Source organism: Dipodomys ordii, unplaced genomic scaffold (genome assembly GCF_000151885.1).
Source record: "Dipodomys ordii isolate 6190 unplaced genomic scaffold, Dord_2.0 Scaffold117, whole genome shotgun sequence".
NCBI lineage: Eukaryota > Metazoa > Chordata > Mammalia > Rodentia > Heteromyidae > Dipodomys > Dipodomys ordii.
This window is the reverse complement of record NW_012267333.1, coordinates 1,396,670-1,415,903: the sequence shown is the minus strand read 5'-3', so window position 1 is coordinate 1,415,903 and position 19,234 is coordinate 1,396,670. Positions and strand designations below refer to the sequence as shown.

Genomic DNA, 19,234 nt, shown 5'->3' with positions numbered 1-19,234 from the left:
CACGCACGCATGCACGCACGCGCCAGCTGAATGCCAGTGCCTCACACCTGTAATTCTAGCTACTCAGAGGGCCAAGATCTGAGGATCACAGCTCAAAGCCAGGACAGGTAGGAAAGTCTGTGAGACTCTTATTCTCCAATTAACCACTCAAAAAACCCAAAGTAGAGTTATGGCTCAACTGGTAGAGTACTAGTCTTGAGTACAAAAGAGGGACAGTGCCCAGGCCCTGAGTTCAGGCCTCAGAACTGGCACCAAAAAAGAAAAAAAGAGAGAGGAGACAGACAAAATAGCAACTCTTCATGTTCCCATTGATTTGTCTTCTCCTATGGAAGAAGACAAACATAATGCTTAGCTTTAAATCTGTTTAATAGTAAAGCCAACTTAAATACCAAACATCAGAAGAATATTATTAGTAAACTGTTAATAGCCAAAATGCTGCAGAATTTTCCAACTGTTTCTGTCTGTTGCTCCTGAACTACACAGGTAGCATAAATTTTGTGTATATATGTGTGTGTGTTTATTTTTCCTAGTCATCCATTTATTCACTCCAAAGACAGGTCTGCTATTTTCCTCTTTACCCTCCTCCAATACCTTCTTTCAGAACAAGCAAAGAGGAAAAGGACTAGGAACCACTAGTAACCACTGACAAGATTCTCCTAGCCTGCTTTACAATTTCCCACAGAACACACCAACAACTGCTCTACCTTCATTACATGCTTTGAATAATTCTTTTTAGCTTGCTTTCAGGTAAGATCACAAACGTAGAATTTCACCTGGAGATATAGGACTCTCCCCCACAGCAAAGCCTTTCTGAGAATGAAAACCACAGAAAAGCAGAGACGAGATGCAGGACAAGTAAATCTTTCTGGCAAAGCAGAGTCTACGGATCCTAACTGAACTTTACAATTATTCCTCCTGCTTGTTTACTTAAAAATCTTACTGAAAACAAACACATCTTTCCACAGTCAGCTTTCTCTTTCGTAAAAACTCAATTTTAGGAACTTCTGGAACATAGTTCCAGGGTCACAAGTTAGAGAGACTTGACAAATGGGACTACCTTAAAATAAAGTTTCTGCACAGCTAAACGCATAGCAACCAAACTAGAAAGACAGCCAATTAATTGGGAAAATATATTTACCAACAATATATCAGACAAGAGGCTAATATCCAGTATATACAGGGAACTCAAGAAACTAATCCCTAACAAACCAATTACTAAATGGGCAAGGGAACTAAAGAGAGACTTCTCAGAAAAAGAGATAAAAATGGCAAAGAAACAAATGAGGAAATGTTCACCATCTCTGGTTGTAAAGGAAATGCAAATAAAATCAACCCAGAGATATCACTTTACCCCAGTCAGAATGGCCCACATCCTAAATTCAGCCAATGACAAATGCTGAAGTGGATGTGGAGAAAGAGGAAATCTATTGCACTGCTGGTGGGAATGTACACAAATACAACCACTTTGGAAAGCAGTCTGGAGGGTCCTCAGAAAGCTAAATACTGACCTCCCCTATGACCCAGCCATACCACTCCTAGGCATCTAACCTGACCAACAGGAACCAGGATACAAGGACACCTGCACCTCCATGTTCACTGCAGCACTGTTCACAATAGCCAGGATATGGAAACAACCCAGATGCCCCACCACAGATGAATGGATCCAAAAATTGTGTATCTACACACAATGAAATATTATGTAGCCATTAGAAAGGACAAAATAATGGCATTCGCAGGGAAATGGATGGAGCTAGAAGATACCATGTTGAGTGAGGTAAGCCAAGAGCAAAGAGACTTTAAACAGCACATGGTCTCCCTGATAAATGGATGTTAAATCCAAAACGTAAGGACATATGACAAAGTGAACAAGACTTGAGAAACAGAGGATCTCCACTCATCTGGTTGCATCATTACTAAATGACCCCATGCTGCTGACCACATATATGGTATATATGTACACATCTAAGGGAAACTAGGAGGAAGACACAGAAACAGAGGGAAACAGTGTCTACTACAGCGGGACCCATCACTTGCACTGGTTATTGATCAAAATGAACTAAGCAACTCAATGGCAGCGATGGGAGGGAAAGAATGAGTGGGAAAGAGGAAACAGATGACACTAAGCAAAAGGAAAGAAATGTACACCTCGCCCGATATGAAAGGAATAACTGTATTGTCAAAGCTCTAGAATCCATAAACTTTATAGACCATGAAAAAGACAATTTGCCCAATGTGTTTGTGACTTTTAAGTATCACTAACTCACAATACTGTGAAATTTATGTAACCAATCACAATAAAAAAAATTGCTATAACAAAACAAAACTCAATTTTCAAGCTGGGTGCCGGTGGCTCATGCCTATAATCCTAGCTAGTCAGGAGGCTGAGATCTGAGGATCACAGTTCAAAGCCAGCCTGGGCAAAGAAAGTCCATGAGACTCTTTTAGCTCCAATTAACCACCAGAAAACCAGAAGTAGTGCTGTGTCTCAAGTGGTAGAGTGCTCACCTTGAGCTGAAGAGCTGAAGAACAACGCCCAGGCCCAGAGTTCAAGCCCCACGACTGACAAAAAATAAAAAAACAAAAACACCAACTCAATTTTCAAAATCATTTTTTTTCCCAGCTGGTACTGGAACTTGATCTCTAGGCCTTGCTCTCTCACTTCATTTATTTGCTCACAGCTGGCATTCTACACCGTGAGCCCTACTTTCAGCTATTTGCTGGTTAATTGAAGAGTCTTTCAGATTTATCTGCCTTTGGCTGCCTCTAAACCAAGATTCTCAGCTCTCAGCCTCATGAATAGCTACAATCATTAAGCGTGAGCCAACCAGTACCCAGGTCAAAATTTCTGTTTAGTAGATATGTTTTACTGAAAATTCTATGGGGTTAAAATGTAATGATCATTTATGAAGAACTTAGCTCTGTGACAGACAAAAAAAGAGAAAAAGAGAGAGAGAGAAAAAAAGAGAAAGAGAGATTTTGCAATACTATCTTTCATAAAAGATTAGCCACAGTGCTGGGTGCCAGTGACTCAGGCCTGTAATCCTAGCTACTCAGGAGGCTGAGATCTGAGGATTGCAGTTCAAAGCCAGACCAGGCAGGAAAGACCGTGAGACTCTTATCTCCAATAAGCCACTAGAAAAAGCTGGAAGTGGCACTGTGGCTCAAGTGGTAGAGTACTGGCCTTGAGCTGAAGAGCTGAGGGACAGCGCCTAGGCCCAGAGTTCAAGCCCCACAACAGACAAAAAAAAAAAAAACGAGGCTTCCCACCTTTCTCAGTGGTGGCGGTCCCGCTCTCTATCCCGGTGTCTTTCATGCTCCCGGTTCCTTTCTTGGAAATAATCATCATGCCGATCATCATTATGAAGCAGATCCCGGTGTCTTCTGCTGCTCTCCCGGGACCTGCTCGGTGACCTCTCTCTGGACCGATGTCTTTTCCTATCAGAAAAAAAATCCCACAGCCTCACCTAGAGTCTACCACAGAAGTGTAATTTTGGTGTTTCCCAGTATTTGCCTCAAGTACTCGTCTACACCTCCACACCTCGACCATGGGCATGCTGAGGATCTAAAGCCCTTTGAGGATTTATTATTTTTATTTTTTATTTTTTTTTGGGTCTGGTCGTGGGGCCTGAACTCTGAGCCTGGGTAATGTCCCTCAGCTCTTCAGCTCAAGGCTAGCATTCTACCACTTGAGCCACAGCACCACTTCTGGCTTTTTTCTTTTTGTTTATGTGGTGCTGAGGAATTGAACCCAGGGCCTCATGCATGCAAGGCAAGCACTCTACCACTGAGCCACCTTCCCAGCCCAAGGATTTATTTTTTGTAAAAAAAGAATGAAAGTTAAATTGGTTAAGATCTTAAGATTGGTTAAGAATTTTAGCCAAAAGACTATGTCTGAGTCAAGCAGAAAAGGTCAGATAAGTTAATGTTAGGGAAATGAACCCTAGGATATGTATTCAAATTTTTTTCTTTCATGCGATTGTTTCTAACACATTTATAAGATTATTTCTTTGTTGCTTTGTATGTCCCTCTCCCACGATATAACCCCTGCTTTCACTGTATTTGATGTTGGTATAATTTGTGGAGGGGAAGGGAAAAAAAACAAATCGTTTAAATAGGGATACAGGTGGACCCCATTGCAACAATGAGATGTACAAGTCGTTATGTCGAAAACGAACTTTACAACTTTGGTGGGAGGGGAAGGATGGGAAGGGATGGGAAAGGGAAACTAAGGAGGAGGCTACAATGCTTGATAAGAAATGTACTCATTATCTTGCCCATGTAATTGTAACCCCTCTGTACAGTATTTTCACAAAAAAAAAAAAAAAAGAATTTTAGCCAAGTGCTGATGCTGCCCATATGTATTCTTTTGTTTTGTTTTGTTTTGTTTGCTTTTTACTTTTTTTTTGGTCGTGGGGCTTGAACTCTGGGCCTGGGCACTGTCCCTGAGCTCTTCAGCTCAAGGCTAGCACTCTACCACTTGAGCCATATGCTCCACTTCCTGTTTTTTCTGCTTATGTTATGCTGAGGAATCAAACCCAGGGCCTCGTGCATGTGAGGCAAGCGCTCTACCACTGAGCCATCTTCCTAGTCCCACATCTGTGTTCTTAGCTGCTCAGAGAGCTGATATCTGATGATGGTTTGAAATCATGTAGGAAAGTACAATAGACTGTTTTTGTTTTAGTGCTGGAACTGGGACTTGAACTCAGGCAGAGTTTAGGAGCCCTCCCTTAGCTTTTTTTGCTCAAGGCTGGTGCTCTACCACTTGAGCCACAGCTACACTTCTGGCTTTTTGATAGTTAAATGCTATTTGGTGGTTAAAAAGCTATACTACTTTCCCCCTCCCATCCCTAAACAATTCCACTGCTTTACCCAACATATATTTCAGATATTATACCACTTAACAAAAATGTATTGTTAATTTTTTCCTTTAAAAATGTCAGGTAAAGTCAGCTCTTTCAGCAGGTCGTTATCAGTTACTCTGGACTCCATTTTTTCCTAACTGATCCCCAGAAGAATACTACTCAGTACTGGTCAGCTTTGAAGCCATCATCAACTCACCTGGAAGAGCTCCCACTGGCACCCACACTGTAGGACTTGGCCTCGATGCCATGAAGACAGTCCTTTAAGGAGGAGATGAGGACTCGGCAACGCTCATCATTGGAGACCCGGGACTGTTTAATAACCGCAATGGCTGTGAGCAGTGTCTCGATTGCGTCACTGTAATCCCCTGATGGGACGGATAGGAAAGGCCAAAGATGAGCAGAGGCAGTAAACCAACAGGGTCAAAAGGAGAACACAGACCAAAATTAAATAGCCGTTCCAAAAACCTGGGGCAATATGGATCCATCAAGCCCATATGGCAAGTATAAAACTAGATGGCACCCATATTCCAGTGTTTTTCTTTTTTGTATGTGTGTGTGTATGAGTACTGGTACTAAACTGGCACAACGGAAAACCAGGGCACTGCTCCTTAGCTTTTTTGCTCAAGGCTGACATTCTACCACTTGAGCCACACCTTCACTCCTGGCTTTTGGTGGTTAATTAGAGATAAGAATCTCAAGGACTTTCCAGTAATACTTGGGCAGTCTTTGAACCTTGATCCTTAGATCTCAGCCTCCTGAGTCGCTAGGATTACAGATGTGATCCACTGATGCCTGGCAATGGTTTTGAGTCTTGACAGAGATTGCCAGATGCTGTTAGTAGATGTATAAAACTGTGTATCACTGCTCAAGGACTATTTGATATCTATTAAAATATATAATATGTAAACAATAAAACGCAACAATTCTAAAAATTCTGTACGAACATGTTGAACAATGTTTCAATTTGTTGTACTGCTTTTAATAAAGGCTGCCTGAGTAAAAAACAATAGTTATCCAGATTACTGGAAAAACTGTTAGATGCATGAGGTAAACCTATATATAGGTAAATAACTGCTCTAAAAGAACTGAAAAGCAAGTTAAAAAAATATATTCCTTTGTGTGTGTGTGTGTGTGTGAGAGAGAGAGAGAGAGACACACACACACAGAGTGAGCTGGGGATCAGAGTGCTAACCTATCTATAGATATTTATATTCATGTGGGAGACTCACAGAAAGTTAGTAAATAGAACTGTCATGATGTGACTTCCTGTATCATGTCATTTTAGAAGCCATATTTTTTCTTTCTTTCCCCAGAGCTGAGGACTGAACTCAGGGTCTTGCACTTGCCAGGCAAGTGCTCTTCCACTCAGCTAAATCCACAAACCCTTAGAAGCCAGGTTCTATATCCAGTGCTTTTGCAATCATGTCTACAGGAGAAAAATTAGCTGAAGGGCACAATATACTTAGGAAGACACTCAACAAAACGGCCTTCCCAGGATAAGCTATTCTTCTCAGACTCCCTAACATATTGATTCCTTATCAAACTACCATTTGAGATATCTTTTTTTGGTCAGTCTTGGAGCTTGAACTCTGGGCTTGGGCACTGTTCCTGTGCTCTTCAGCTCAAGGCAAGCGACCGCTTGAACCACAGAGCCACTTCTGGTTTTCTAGTGGTTTATTGGAGTTAAAGAGTCTCATGGACGGAACTGCCTGGGCTGGCTTTGAACCGTGATCCTCATATCTCAGCCTCCTGAGTAGCTAGGATTACAGGCGTGAGCCACCGGTGCCCGGCTTCTATCTTAGATATCTTTCCTAAAAATCCTGGCCTTTATATTTGGCATTGGCTCTACTACACAGAAACACAGCCAAAAGATCTTCACTGCAATTAAAATCTCCCTAAGACAGGAATACCAAAAGGAGATGGTATAAGTCACATACTGGGCAATAAGTTGGTTCTCTATGGGCAAGTTTAGATACTGGCTAAATGATACCATCAGAGACCCTCAAAACCAAGAAATCAAGCTATGTACTGTCCTGTGAAGTGTGCCACAACTGGTATCTTTTACTTGGTTGAATTTTTTTTCCAATGAAATGACAAAACAAGGGAGAAACTGAAGGCAAAGAAAAGGCACGTAAAAGTTACCTGCACTCGCTCCAGATACGGCTTTGGAAATGGCACTGCTAGAAATTGCTCTGTTTCGTTTCATGATCTCTTCAAATTCAGCTTCACTCACTGTGGAGGGCGGGGGCCCCGAATCTCGGCTGCAGGGAGATAATACCATTCTTCACTGCCCACATTCTTAAGAATTTGACTGTATTCTACAGCACTCTTACTTATATTTTACTGTATACCTTCAATGCTTATTATCTATTGTGCTTTACACATTCAATTTCTCTTTAAGGACAGGATTTACGTCATATGCTTTTGTAAATTTTCTCCTGACAATGCTAGACATAGTAGCTGTAGCAGCCATTCATGGCACTCAATATCAAGTTTCTTATGAGGAGAATGAAGGATATAGTTAGGTCAAGAGATGTGCATGCAAACCAAAACATTACATAAAAAGCACTGATAGAAAAAAACAAAAACTGACAGAAAACTCTGCCTGAGTCTCAACACTGTGACACTCGTTTCCAAGGGGGAAAGCTCAGGACTCTGTGCACTTTTTCCAGAACAGTTTGTGCCCAACTGTACCTGGCTCTGATCTAAAGGGAATAAGACAGTTCTTACCTGCCATGGTGGTTATAGGGTGTAGAGGCCTTCATGTAAGTATCTGGTGGAGGCCCCACTGTAGCATTTGGCGGGGGGAAGAAGGCTGGATTGAGGTGCAGGGCAGGTGGGACGGCCCCAGGGGGAGGTACAGCAAGATGAGGAGGTAATCGAGGAGGAGGGGGCATGAGATGCTGGTAGTGGATGCCAGGAGGAGGAGGAGGAACCCCAAAACTTGAGGAGAGAGGTGGTGGGGGTGGAATTGGGGGTGGAGGCAGACCCATCAGGGGAAGGGCTGAAGGAGGGCGATTGAAGTAAGGAAGCACGCTGGGGGGCTTATCCACACGAGCGGATGAGGGCACGAGGTTCTCAGAGGGTGTGGCTCGTCCATCAGCAGAATCACTAGAATCTCGGGAGTGGGCCCGTGGAGGTATGCCTACAAAAGAAACAGATCTGATGTTACTGCCATGGTTTTAGACATACTGACTGGACCAGCTCATCCTTCGGCAAATCACCTGACACCTCTCCTGAGGAAGGCAATTGCAGTAGCTGAGACAGAAGGAAAAATCATATATTGCCTTTTTCATTTTTTGGTCTCAGAGAAAAAGGTCATCCCAGTTAAGACGAATCCAGAAAAGAACACTACCCTTAAGTTCTATATGTCAAAAGATGCTCTTCCACACACCCAGATGAAACTGGGGTGGGGAAAAAGACACCCTTGAAGAGTAGATGATGAGGTCAACCGAGAGGTACACAGAAAATGGGAGATAATCCAAAAAAGATCTGCCCAGAGATCGAGCAGACGGCACCCAGCCAACACAGGAACACTTAGCAAAAGCTTGGTACAAAACATGCTTCAAATTTGTTCAAACAGTTAAATATGTATTTTGTTAACAACATTTTAATGGCGTAAGTCCTCTACTGGGAATACCACCAGAAAATGTCAGGATGCTGCTGCATACCACAGGGGTGCAGAGCATGTTTGTATGCAGACTGAAGCATGGCTTCTGATAAATCACCTGGTTACACTTGTTTGTCCTCTCTAATTCCCAGGCTAAGTATTAATCATAGGGCTCCAACAGAACATGATCATATGGCTTTGGAAGTCTTAAAGGTAGAAAGATACTTAGCAAATGTATAGGGGGAAAGAAGAGTAAGGTTTTATCCAAGCCTGAGGCAAGTCTAAGGTGGAATTAGGTACGCTGACACCACCTCAGTTTCTCTACTTGAGAATACTGCAAGTGCCTGCCACAGCACTCTTGTTCTTCGTTTCTTAAACACATGGTAACTGTTCCTTTCTTGAGTTCTCTCAAATGGAATAAAGAGGAGGTTTTAAGCAAGTACAATCTTTTGACAACCAGCCACCCTCTCAGCTACTGTTCTCATATCTGCAAAAGTTGTTTTGTATCTATGGCTACAAGTCTCCAGAGCATTGGCCGTCTCTTATTTGGAGAGAGAGTAAGAGTAAGAAACAATACTGGGGTTGAACTCAGGGCCTCACACTTACTAGGCAGGTGCTTTACCTTTTGAGCCATGCTACCAGTCTGAGAAGTGGCCATCTTTAAGCCACTTAAATTTACTTAATGAGTCAATAGAACACAACTCTATCAATGTGACAGAGCTGAAAAACAACAATCACACTTGTCTTTTCAGAAAAATAATACCAAAGGAGGAAATAGCTAAGTGGAGAGAGTAGACATGTCACCCTCAATGCAGCTGTAAAATCATGTACCTTTGCAAAGTTAAAGAACTGAATTACAGAAGCAACAAACAGAAGTGACTTGAAAACACAAATTAAAGAAGAGAAACATGTTCCTTTCATCATAACAATGAGAGCTCATTCATTCAGGCTCTGAATCTAGGTGAAATAGTTATTCTTTTGAAAGAGAGAAGTGGCAATATCCTGAAGAATACACTCATAACACAAGGCACTACTGTTTTTAGAGCTGGCCTAAGTAGTGAGAGAATGCAGCAGATACATTGCCATCCCTCCCCACAGTAGTAAAAGGAAAGGTGGGTGACTCTTAGGCAAGGCCCTGCATGGGAGCCTGCGCCTTGTGGGGCCAGGACAACTCCAGGTCTGGTCTTCATGTTTCACCGATTCAGAAATTCGATATCAACAATTCACCAAGGGGTAATTGGACCTCAGAGATGGATTCAAGATAATCGAGCTCACAAAAGACTGATTTATAAATCAGAATGCCAATTTAGTAATTTATAATGAGAACTATAACTGCCAAGCAGACTGTAATACTGTGTCAGCTGGTCAGTGCATCTCCTGCCAGTAAGAAAGCCTTGTTGGGAAACCAGATGGTATTAGAAGGTGGCTTGGTGACTAGGGTCAGCACAAAGGCTTAAGGGATGACCTTAAGGGACACTGTCATCAAGCTAAGGCAGAAGGATACAATGTTAATTACAAATAGGATCCACTTGCCAAACAGACAACACATTCCATAACTAAAAGCTTGCTCTCTCCTCAGGACAATGCTAGAGAAATGCTGAAATTCCTATTCTCCAATATTTTTTCCAGTTGATTCTTTACCCCCCCCCCAATATATTCTTGACAAGATTTCAGCTAACTTTATGCACACTTTCAGGTGGCTGCTTCTTACAAGTCCATTTATTGGTATGAAATTTTTTATAAGAAGTATGGAAATTAGTGTTTGATATCCTGTATCCTGGTCAGATGAGGACACAGGCCCCAAGCAATGAAGTGACTTGCCCAAAGTCACACAGCCAGTCAGTGGCAGAGCTGAACTTACCTGGCTCCAATGTATGCTTTCATCTACACAAAAATCTCACTTTTTGGCTTACTACTAATCATGCCACCACTGACAGCCATCAGTACCCTCCCCCAGCTTGTGCACACAGCAATTTGAGCCCACAGAAAACAAACCCACAACCCTCCCCCCTTCATACAGATGGTCTCCACGTACCCCCTCTTGGGACTCGGACGCACTCACGTTTCCGGGCCTGTGCCTCAAACTGTGATAGGTTCTGCCGGGTGGCCGGCCTCACATCTACTTTTTCTCCATTAAGAACTTTTCCTGGCAGAAGTTCCAATAACTTGTGGACAGAGTTTTCAGAGGCTACCACCACCTCAGCATACCTTGAGGAAAAGAAGTTAGAATGAGTAGAATGAGTGATATCTATTTACCCAACTGAGAATAAACAAATCTCTTCTACTTGGCAAAGCAAAGGATACCTTGCTTAAACTATCAACAAAAAAAGATACCACGCATAATCTTCCTAATGTTCTTGGGAGGATTAAAAATCAGTCTTCTTTCCCCCTCAACAAATGGATATTCTACCACACTGCAGCTAGGACCTATTCTGAGTTAGTGTATCCAAACAAGAGAGTAAACTGGACAAGGGGTTGCAGGGGTTAGAATCCAGAGCCAAAAGGTAGTGTAAATATCTGTTACGTGCTACCCCAATAGTTACAAATCAATAGGGTTCCCCAAATCCAGACCTCACCCTTTGGATTGGCCATTTGCTCGATTCTCTGCAAATTTCAACTCCACCACATCATAGACTCCTATAGAGCGAATAACCTGGATCAGCTGCTGGTCTGTGGTCCACTGGGGCCGGCAAGATGGAAAGGGAAAAATGTCAAGAACTCTACCTACTCCACCAAACATCCCAAACCCTAGGACTCTAGCCACAAGCATGACTTCCCATAGAAAACCCCAAAGCCCAGCAATATTTTAATTCATGTAAGCTTTTCTTTTGTCCTCACTCATCCAAACTCAAAACCCATCCACCCCCCGCCCATACCTATTTTTAGGGATTAAGATTGGCCCCATTTTAATTCTGACCACCATTTGGGCTGGTTGCTCATCAGTTCAAACACTGATTGCTAGCAACTTTTAATCATACATCTGTCAGGCTAGAGTTGCTTGACCACCACTAGAACTTTCCCCACAGTGTGTGCACATACGTACATGTATATGCATATATATACACATATATGTATGTAAGCATATGTATGTGTGTGTATACACACACGTGTACTGGAGCTACCAAGAGATCTTTCATCCCCATCACCCACCATTATCACAGGACCATCTAATGACCACCAAGAATTCAAGGTGTTCACTCTGAAACGTCGTCCCACAGATGACCCTGCTAGACATAAAGCCCCAGGGTCAGGGGCAGTAGTAGAATGGCAGAAAAGGCAACTACCCACTTAATCATTCCTTTCTTCGGCACCAGTACGTCCTCAGGATAGTTCTCTTTCAGAGAGCAATCCAACCTGATCCCAGGGAAAAGAAATCCAACCCCATCAGAGCACAAAACAGGTGCAACAGTGTTTTCTGAAAATGCCATCACCTCCCAGTGCTCTCCCTCCAGTCCACCTTGCTCACCCAAGAGAAGCTGCCTACATAGACAGCTGCTCGTCTATTCCTCAGACCACTGTAGGTATACAGAATTGCAGGCGCCTTGTTGTTGGGCTTGGGAGACGGCTCCTGGCGAACAGGAGGTGGTGGCTCAGCACTGCTGCTTCTGTCATCTGACGGCTGGGAGGTGGCTGTCAGCACATCATCATATAGGTCAATCTGATCTGTATTGTTGAACTCTGAGTCCTAAAAGATGAGGGGGTTGGCAAAGGTCCATTTGCAAACCTTTCATTTTGTTCCTATTTCACACCAGTTTACTTAGAGCCCACAAATACTTTCTAGTCCTACACAAAAAACTTCATTTGAAACTGCATCTTAGTTATTTTTTTGGTAGATTTCTCTCCCAAGACTTTGTTGTCAAATATCTCTGACTTTAGCCACCTAGGAGAATCAAAGGATACATTGTGAATGAACTGGGAAACAGAAATGAGACATATGTGCTGTTATTAGTGAGGTCAGCTCTGAAGACCACATCTCAGATACACTAACAAGTATTTGTCTTGAAACTCTTATGCTACTTCTCAAGTCCAGTATTACACAGTAGTATTTAATAAGAAATAAACTTATTTGGAAATATAGAGGAATAGTGGATACCAAAATGCAAAACACACTAAGTTAGGGAAGCTCTGAAGCTCACAGAACACAATCTCAGTATTCTAATAAGAAACTTGAAATACCGGGGATGTGGTTGAGTGGTAGAGTGCTTTTGATCCCCAGCACTGTTTACTATCCTGACTGTAGACCTTCCTAATTCACGTATTAGTTGTGGTGATTTCCCCTTGTGGTTTAAGGAAGAGCAAGGACCTAAAAGTCACTTGATTCTAATTCAATGATCTAATGCTTAGAGGGCATTGTAGTCTGCCTGCCTTATCTGTGGGTTCTATCTGTATCCACAAATTTAACCAACTATGGACTGATATAGCCTTGGGAAGTTGGCTCAGTGGTAGAGCGCTTGCCTTGCATGCCTGAGGCCCTGGGTTCGATTACTCAGCACCACATAAGCAAAAAGAAAAAAGCCAGAAGTGGCGCTGTGGCTCAAGTGGTAGAGTGCTAGCCTTGAGCTGAAGAGCTGAGGGACAGTGCCCAGGCCTAGAGTTCAGGCCCCATGATTGGACCGCCTCCCCCCACCAAAAAAAGTTAACTAATAATATAGGGCTGGGGATATAGCTTAGTAGTTAGTAGAGCACTTGCCTCAAAAGCGTGAGGCTGTGTTCAGTCCTCAGCACTGTCAAAATAAAATTAAATCAGCTAGAGACAAGTACATGAGAGGGATGTGGTTAAGTTATATGCAAACATTACATCATTTTTTATAAATGACTTAAGTACCTGAGGATTGTGGTAATGGGGGGAAGGGGCCTGAGACCAATCACCTGAGGCCTGGGGCAACTGTACTTTGCATCAAGGTCTTAACAACACAAAAAAATTTAAGGATTTTTAATGGAAATTTAAAGGGAATAAGAAAAAGCACTAGCTTGGATATTCAATACAACTGTATTGAGATTCCTTAGGTGAAGTTATGTGATTCAGAGATGTCTGAAAGTTGTAATATAAACATTGTCAGCCAGGTACTGGGGCTCATGCCTACAATCCTAGCTACCCAGGAGGCTGAGATCTGAGGATGGTGGTTCAAAGCCATCCCGGGAAGGAAAGTCAATGAGATGCTTATCTCCAATTAACCACCAGAGAACTGGAAGTGGAGCTGTGGCTCAAAGTGGTAGAGCACTAACCTTGAGTAAAAATTGCTTAGGGACAGTGCCCAGCCCCTGAGGTCAAGCCTTACAACTGACAAATAAATAGATCAAGACAGACTTAATCTTTGAAGACCCTGGCTTATAGATTACCATTTAGAAACAAAAGTATTCAATGATTGTGAAACTGTTAAAAGATTCCAATGTCTTTCGGGGCATCTCAGTTCAAAGAGCTTGTGGGAACTGCATAGGAAATTCAAGTATAGAGTTTACTGAAGAAATGAAGCATCAGGTTGTGTCTAGCATAAATATGCTAGCATCATTTTACTTGCTTAGCTGGTAAGAGAAAACAAGGTAAGGTCTTACAATTTTCTGATTACCAAAGCCGATGATTTATCTAGCAACAGATTAGGTTAAAACAAAATGTAATCCTACATGTTAAGTAAAAAACCACATTTAACTTGCAGTAGTGTTCAAAAAGTTTAATTCTAGAAAAGTTGTAAACAAGAAATATGCACTTAATACTGAATAAGTATCTCAGGAAAAATTCTGTGCACAAAAAACTGTGATGGCCACATGAAAGTCTTCTTGGTAAATAAGAAAACATGTAAGATTTTCCTCATCAGTATGCTCAATATTCCTACTTTTCAAGCCTTCTCCTAGGTGTCTGATTTAAAAAAGCAACTAGCCTAGAACTGATTTTTCTCAAAGCAACCCATTTGATACCTTTGATTCCTTTTATTGTCCCAAGGTTGAATTAAAATTTGGGCTTCACATCCATCTCCACAGTTCTCTTTGTACCTTTCCTCCTCATCACATCTACCTCTTACTCTGCATTATTATTATCCATCACCATCGTTCTTGCTCCCCTGGACCAGAACCTGTTTTGAGCACAAAGATTCATCCCTATCCCAACATCTGACCTCACTAGCTCTGGCATAATGCTTAGCAAACAGAAGTACCTCAACAATACTTACAGATGGAACGAAGGGAGGAAGAGAACTAGGCATACTATGCAAAACCTATCTCACCATGAAAAGGAACAGAGACAAAGCACCCAGGAGAGCAGCAATTCTCAGCCACCTTTCTAGTTTTACTCCCAGCCCAATAGAGAAGCTCTGCAAAAGAAGCTTTTGTAGCACATTCTGTAACAGATCAGTTTAAGCATAACAGATTCCATCTAGGAACTGTATTAATGTTTCTCAGGGAGCCAAGTATACATGAGGGGAGGTTCTTATGCAATGGCCAGCTTGAGGCAAATCAATAATATTCCTAAGACATTCCAAAAAACTTGTACTGGCTTCCTCAGTCTACATCAACTTGTAACAATCTTACTACCTGCAGTTTTGTTTTTATTTTGACCAAATCCTTTTTAACATTTCTAGTATTTTCCCAAGATCTAATATTACCTATTTGGTGTTAACATCTAATTGACACCACATACTAAAGATATGGTTTAGATCCATAAAAAAAAGTCCTCTCTGGGCTGGACACATGGTTCAAGTGGTAGAGTACAAGCTATGAGCAAAAAAGCCAAGTGGCCAAGCAAGCACAAGCACCCTTAAGCCTTGGTACCAGCAAAGAAAAAAAAACCCTAAAATACTCCTCTAAACTAGATGGAGAACTAATTGTTAAGGCCATTGTAGAAAAGGACAAATCAGTGGCCAGTCTAGACTACATACTAAGTTCCCGTTCCAGCTAAGGTAGATAGCAAGACCTGTCTAAAAGAGAAAAAACTGGGCACTAATGGCTTACACCTGTTAATCTCTGGAGGCTGAGATCTGAGAATCATGGCTCAAAGCCAGCACTGGCAGGAAAGCCTGGAGCAAAAAAAAAAAAAAAAGCTCAAGGATAATGCCTAGACCATGTTTAAGCCTTAGGACAAAAAAAAAAAAAAAACCCTAAGAGAGAAAACAATCATTTTCTTAAAAGACCAACCATGGCCTAAAGTAAAAGGCCCCATTCCATTCTGCCTACTTCCCAAATTGGCAGCACTGTCAACCACACAGAGAAGACAAGAACTAAGGAAGTCTGTTTTTCTCATTAATAAAACTGTGATTTACAAAAAGTCATATTAAAACAAAGATATAAAATCCAGGAATAGTTTTATAATTTATATACATAACCTTTTATCCATATATTGGCTCATCTGACCACTTTAAACATCTTGCATGTATTTATAAGACAATTAGTAGTCATATATAGGGAACTCTAAAATTTAACAGAGAAGACACAGGGAAAATGCTATTACTACAAAATAAATTAAGCCAGGCACTGGTAATATAATGCCTGTAATCTTAGCTACTCAGCAGGCTGAGATCTGAGGATCGTGGTTCAAAGTCAGTTGGGGCAGGACAGTCTGTGAAATTCTTATCTCCAATAAACCACTAGAAAACCAGAAATGGCACTGTGGCCTTGAGCTGAAGAGCACAGGGACAGTGCCCAGGCCCAGAGTTCAAGCCCCAGGACCGACCAAAACACAAAGTATAATTAAGCTAGATGTGGTGGTTAAGTGCATGTGATCCCAGCTATTGTGGAGTTTGGCAGGATAATTCAAGGCCAGTCCAGGTAGTTAGCACAGGACCCTTTCTGAAAAGCAAACAAAAGCAAATGGACTGGGGATGTGGCTCAAATAACAGAAGAATACTTCCCAGTAAGGTTCTGAAGAGAAGTATAACTGGGGCCAGAGGTATCATCCAATGGAAAAGCTCATGTCTACCATGTACAAGGCTACTTAGTTCAGTCCTCAGCAGCCCTCTCCCTTTGCCAAAAAAAAAAAAAAAAAGGGCTGGGAAGATGGCTCAATGGTAGAGTGCTTGCCTTGCATGCTTGAGGCCCTGGGTTCGATTCCTCAGCACCACATAAGCAAAAAGGAAAAAGCCGGAAGTAGCGCTGTGGCTCAAGTGGTAGAGCGTTAGCCTTGAGCTAAAGAGCTGAGGGACAGTGCCCAGGACCAGAGTTCAGACCCCACGACCAGACCCCCCCAAAAAAAAGTATAATCTGTACAACTGAATAATAGGTCTAATGTAGTCCAACCATTTCACCTTTGTGTAAGCTTTAAAACCTTAACATTTAAAAGCCTTGATATGGACCTGGCAGTGGCACACAACTATAGCTCCCAGCTACTACTCAAGAGGCAGAGGTAGAAGAGAGGCAGAGGTAGAAGAATGGCAGTTTAAGGCCAGCAAAAGTGGGAGACCCTATCTGAAAAACTAAAGCAAAAAAGGGGTGGAGGCATGGCTCAAGTAGTAGAGCATTTGCATTAGGCTGAATTAAAAAAACTACAGTATAGCCAAAATAATAAATGCCACAATGCATAAAAATTCTTTAATAAAGTTATGCCAATTAGGGCAAGGGGGAAAAATGGATGTATTAGCCTCTTTTGTTGCCTCATATCAAAGTGAGGGTCCAACCAGGGTACTCTTCTCTACTCCATTCTTTCCATGCTCTTTCCAGATCTTTATGTATACCCATTGGAAGACACCGATAAGAGCCAGCTTGCTCAAGGAGAATGGTGCTGAAAATAACCCAGGTAAGATATTAGTAAGTTTTAAATAAGGATTTTGGAATATTGTTGAAATCTGACCTCTAGGTCACAGAACTGAATTGCACAAACAATCATTTCAGGGAAAATCTTTCTTTTCTTTTGGGTCCCGTCGTGGGGCTTGAACTCTGGGCCTGAGCGCTGTCCCTCAGCTCTTCAGCTCAAGGCTAGCACTCTACCACTTGAGCTGTTACAGCTCCACTTCCGGCTTTTTTCTTTTTGCTTATGTGGTGCTGAGGAATCGAACCCACGGCCTCTGGCATGCAAGGCAAGTGTTCTACCACTGAGCCACCTTCTCAGCCCTGAAAATCTTTTTTTGTTGTTACCATAAAAATATAAAGCTACTAACCAATCTAACAAAGGGTGAGTTAATTTATACTCACTTCGTAACTAGATTGTCCAATGTCTTTACACTCTTTTTTTTTTTTTTAATCTAGTGCCAGTCCTGGAGCTTTAACTCAGGGCCTGGGCACTGTCCCTGAGCTTTTTTGCTCAAGGCTAGCACTCTACCACTTAAGCCATAGTGTCACTTTAGGCTTTTGATGGCTTATTGGAGGTAAGAGTCTCATGGATTCCTGCCTGGGCTGACTTAGAACCAAGATCATCAGATCTCAGCTTCCTGACTGGCTAAGTAAGGCACAGGTGTGAGCCCCACTCTCTTTTAAAAGGTTCACTAATACAACTTATACCAAAATGCCTGTGGACTTCAAGACCAGCACAACTGGAATAGAGGGAACACTAAATGATATAGAGTTCTTGGGAGTTTATGGGAGAAGGGGCTAACATTGTTGAGATGAAGTCTCAAAAAACATTAAAGAAACAGTTACCAACATTGAACTCAGGAATACTGTAACAAAAGCAGTTGATTTAAGTGTAGTCTGTGACGAGACTGACATCCAAGTTTGAATTCCTGCGGAGGGAGATTCCACAGGTTGGTTCACCATAACATCGGATTTTAATTTGCTCTTAAAGCAAATCCTTTAAAATTTAGCTTGGAGGTTGAAACTAACAAAAAGCGGAATGGAATGGTCAGTAGTCTTTAGTCTCCACTAGGGGGAAATTCTCAAGATGCTAAGGGGGAAATTTTCTTAAAGCTCCAACAGACTCCTGTTTTAAGTCCAGGCGAGTTGGCTGGAAGTAATTCCTCAGTTGATGGAGGAAAATCCCCACCCCTCACCTGGTTGAACTCCTCATCAGCGTATATATCAATCAAGTCCACTCCTTCTGACATGGCTCCGCAAAGAAGATCTCGGGCCGGGAGAATGGACAAAGTAGGAAATTTGCCACTGCGATATTAAGAAAAGGGCAGAGATTAGAAAGGCAAGAAAAGGATCCCGGGCTGGGAGAGGAGGACGATGGTTGCCAACCTCCCGTCTCCAGAGACGCAGGAGCATCCCGGCAGCCCGAGCTCGGCCCCACCCGCTCCGCCCCGCCCCGCCCCCGGCCTCGCGCCGCCCCCAGCTCTCCCAGGCCTCCCGGGCTCGCGGGGCTCGCTGCCCATCACCCGCGGGCCCGACCCGACTTGCGCCCAACCAGCGCCGCAGCCGCTTGTGGCGCGATGAGAAAAGTCCAGGCCTCGGCTCTCAAGGGCCTTCAGGCCCGGCTGTGAGGAACCACCGCGGCGAAGCCCGCTACCTCAGCCCGCCGCACCTGTCTAGGCCCCGGAGCGGCTCCGGCCAAGCCCCGGCGGTTCCGGAAGCTCCCGCCACCTCCGCTTCCCACCCAGGCCCGGTCCTCGCCCCCCCCTCCGGCTAGGCCTCTCCCACTCCCTCCCCACCGGCCCGGCTCGGCGCCCTCAGCCTCCTCTCTCAAAGGCCCAAGCCTCCCTCCGCCCGCTGACTCCGGCCGTCCCAAGCTCAACCGACCCCCTCCCAGCCTCAGCGCCGGCCCCGATCCTTCTTCCGGCACAGCCGGCCCCCGTCCGCGCGCCCCCGTTACCGGGAATATGGCGGCGGCGGCGGCGAGTCCGGACTAGGCCCGAAGCGCGCGAACCGCTCTCCGCCCCAGGTCCCGCCCCCCCCCTTCGCTGGC

The 19,234-nt window shown here is 43.3% G+C and overlaps 1 protein-coding gene across 5 annotated transcripts in view; it reads right to left on the bottom strand.

Annotated features, from left to right (window-relative positions):
- The window catches only part of Cpsf7 (cleavage and polyadenylation specific factor 7, 59kDa), a 39,271-nt gene extending 20,057 nt beyond the window's left edge, over nucleotides 1-19,214 (bottom strand). The window contains exons 1-9 of one of the 5 annotated variants that reach the window (XM_013029264.1): nucleotides 19,142-19,214; nucleotides 18,381-18,489; nucleotides 11,939-12,157; nucleotides 11,049-11,152; nucleotides 10,508-10,680; nucleotides 7,593-8,007; nucleotides 7,005-7,123; nucleotides 5,059-5,227; nucleotides 3,268-3,435 (exon numbers count right to left, since the gene is read on the bottom strand). In XM_013029264.1, the coding sequence (XP_012884718.1) occupies nucleotides 3,273-3,435; nucleotides 5,059-5,227; nucleotides 7,005-7,123; nucleotides 7,593-8,007; nucleotides 10,508-10,680; nucleotides 11,049-11,152; nucleotides 11,939-12,157; nucleotides 18,381-18,434 (1,416 nt within the window). In that variant the 5' untranslated portion in view covers nucleotides 18,435-18,489; nucleotides 19,142-19,214 and the 3' untranslated portion in view covers nucleotides 3,268-3,272. The other 4 variants (XM_013029268.1, XM_013029267.1, XM_013029265.1 and 1 more) reach the window with 4 other exon arrangements.
- Between the last annotated feature and the right edge of the window lie 20 nt (nucleotides 19,215-19,234).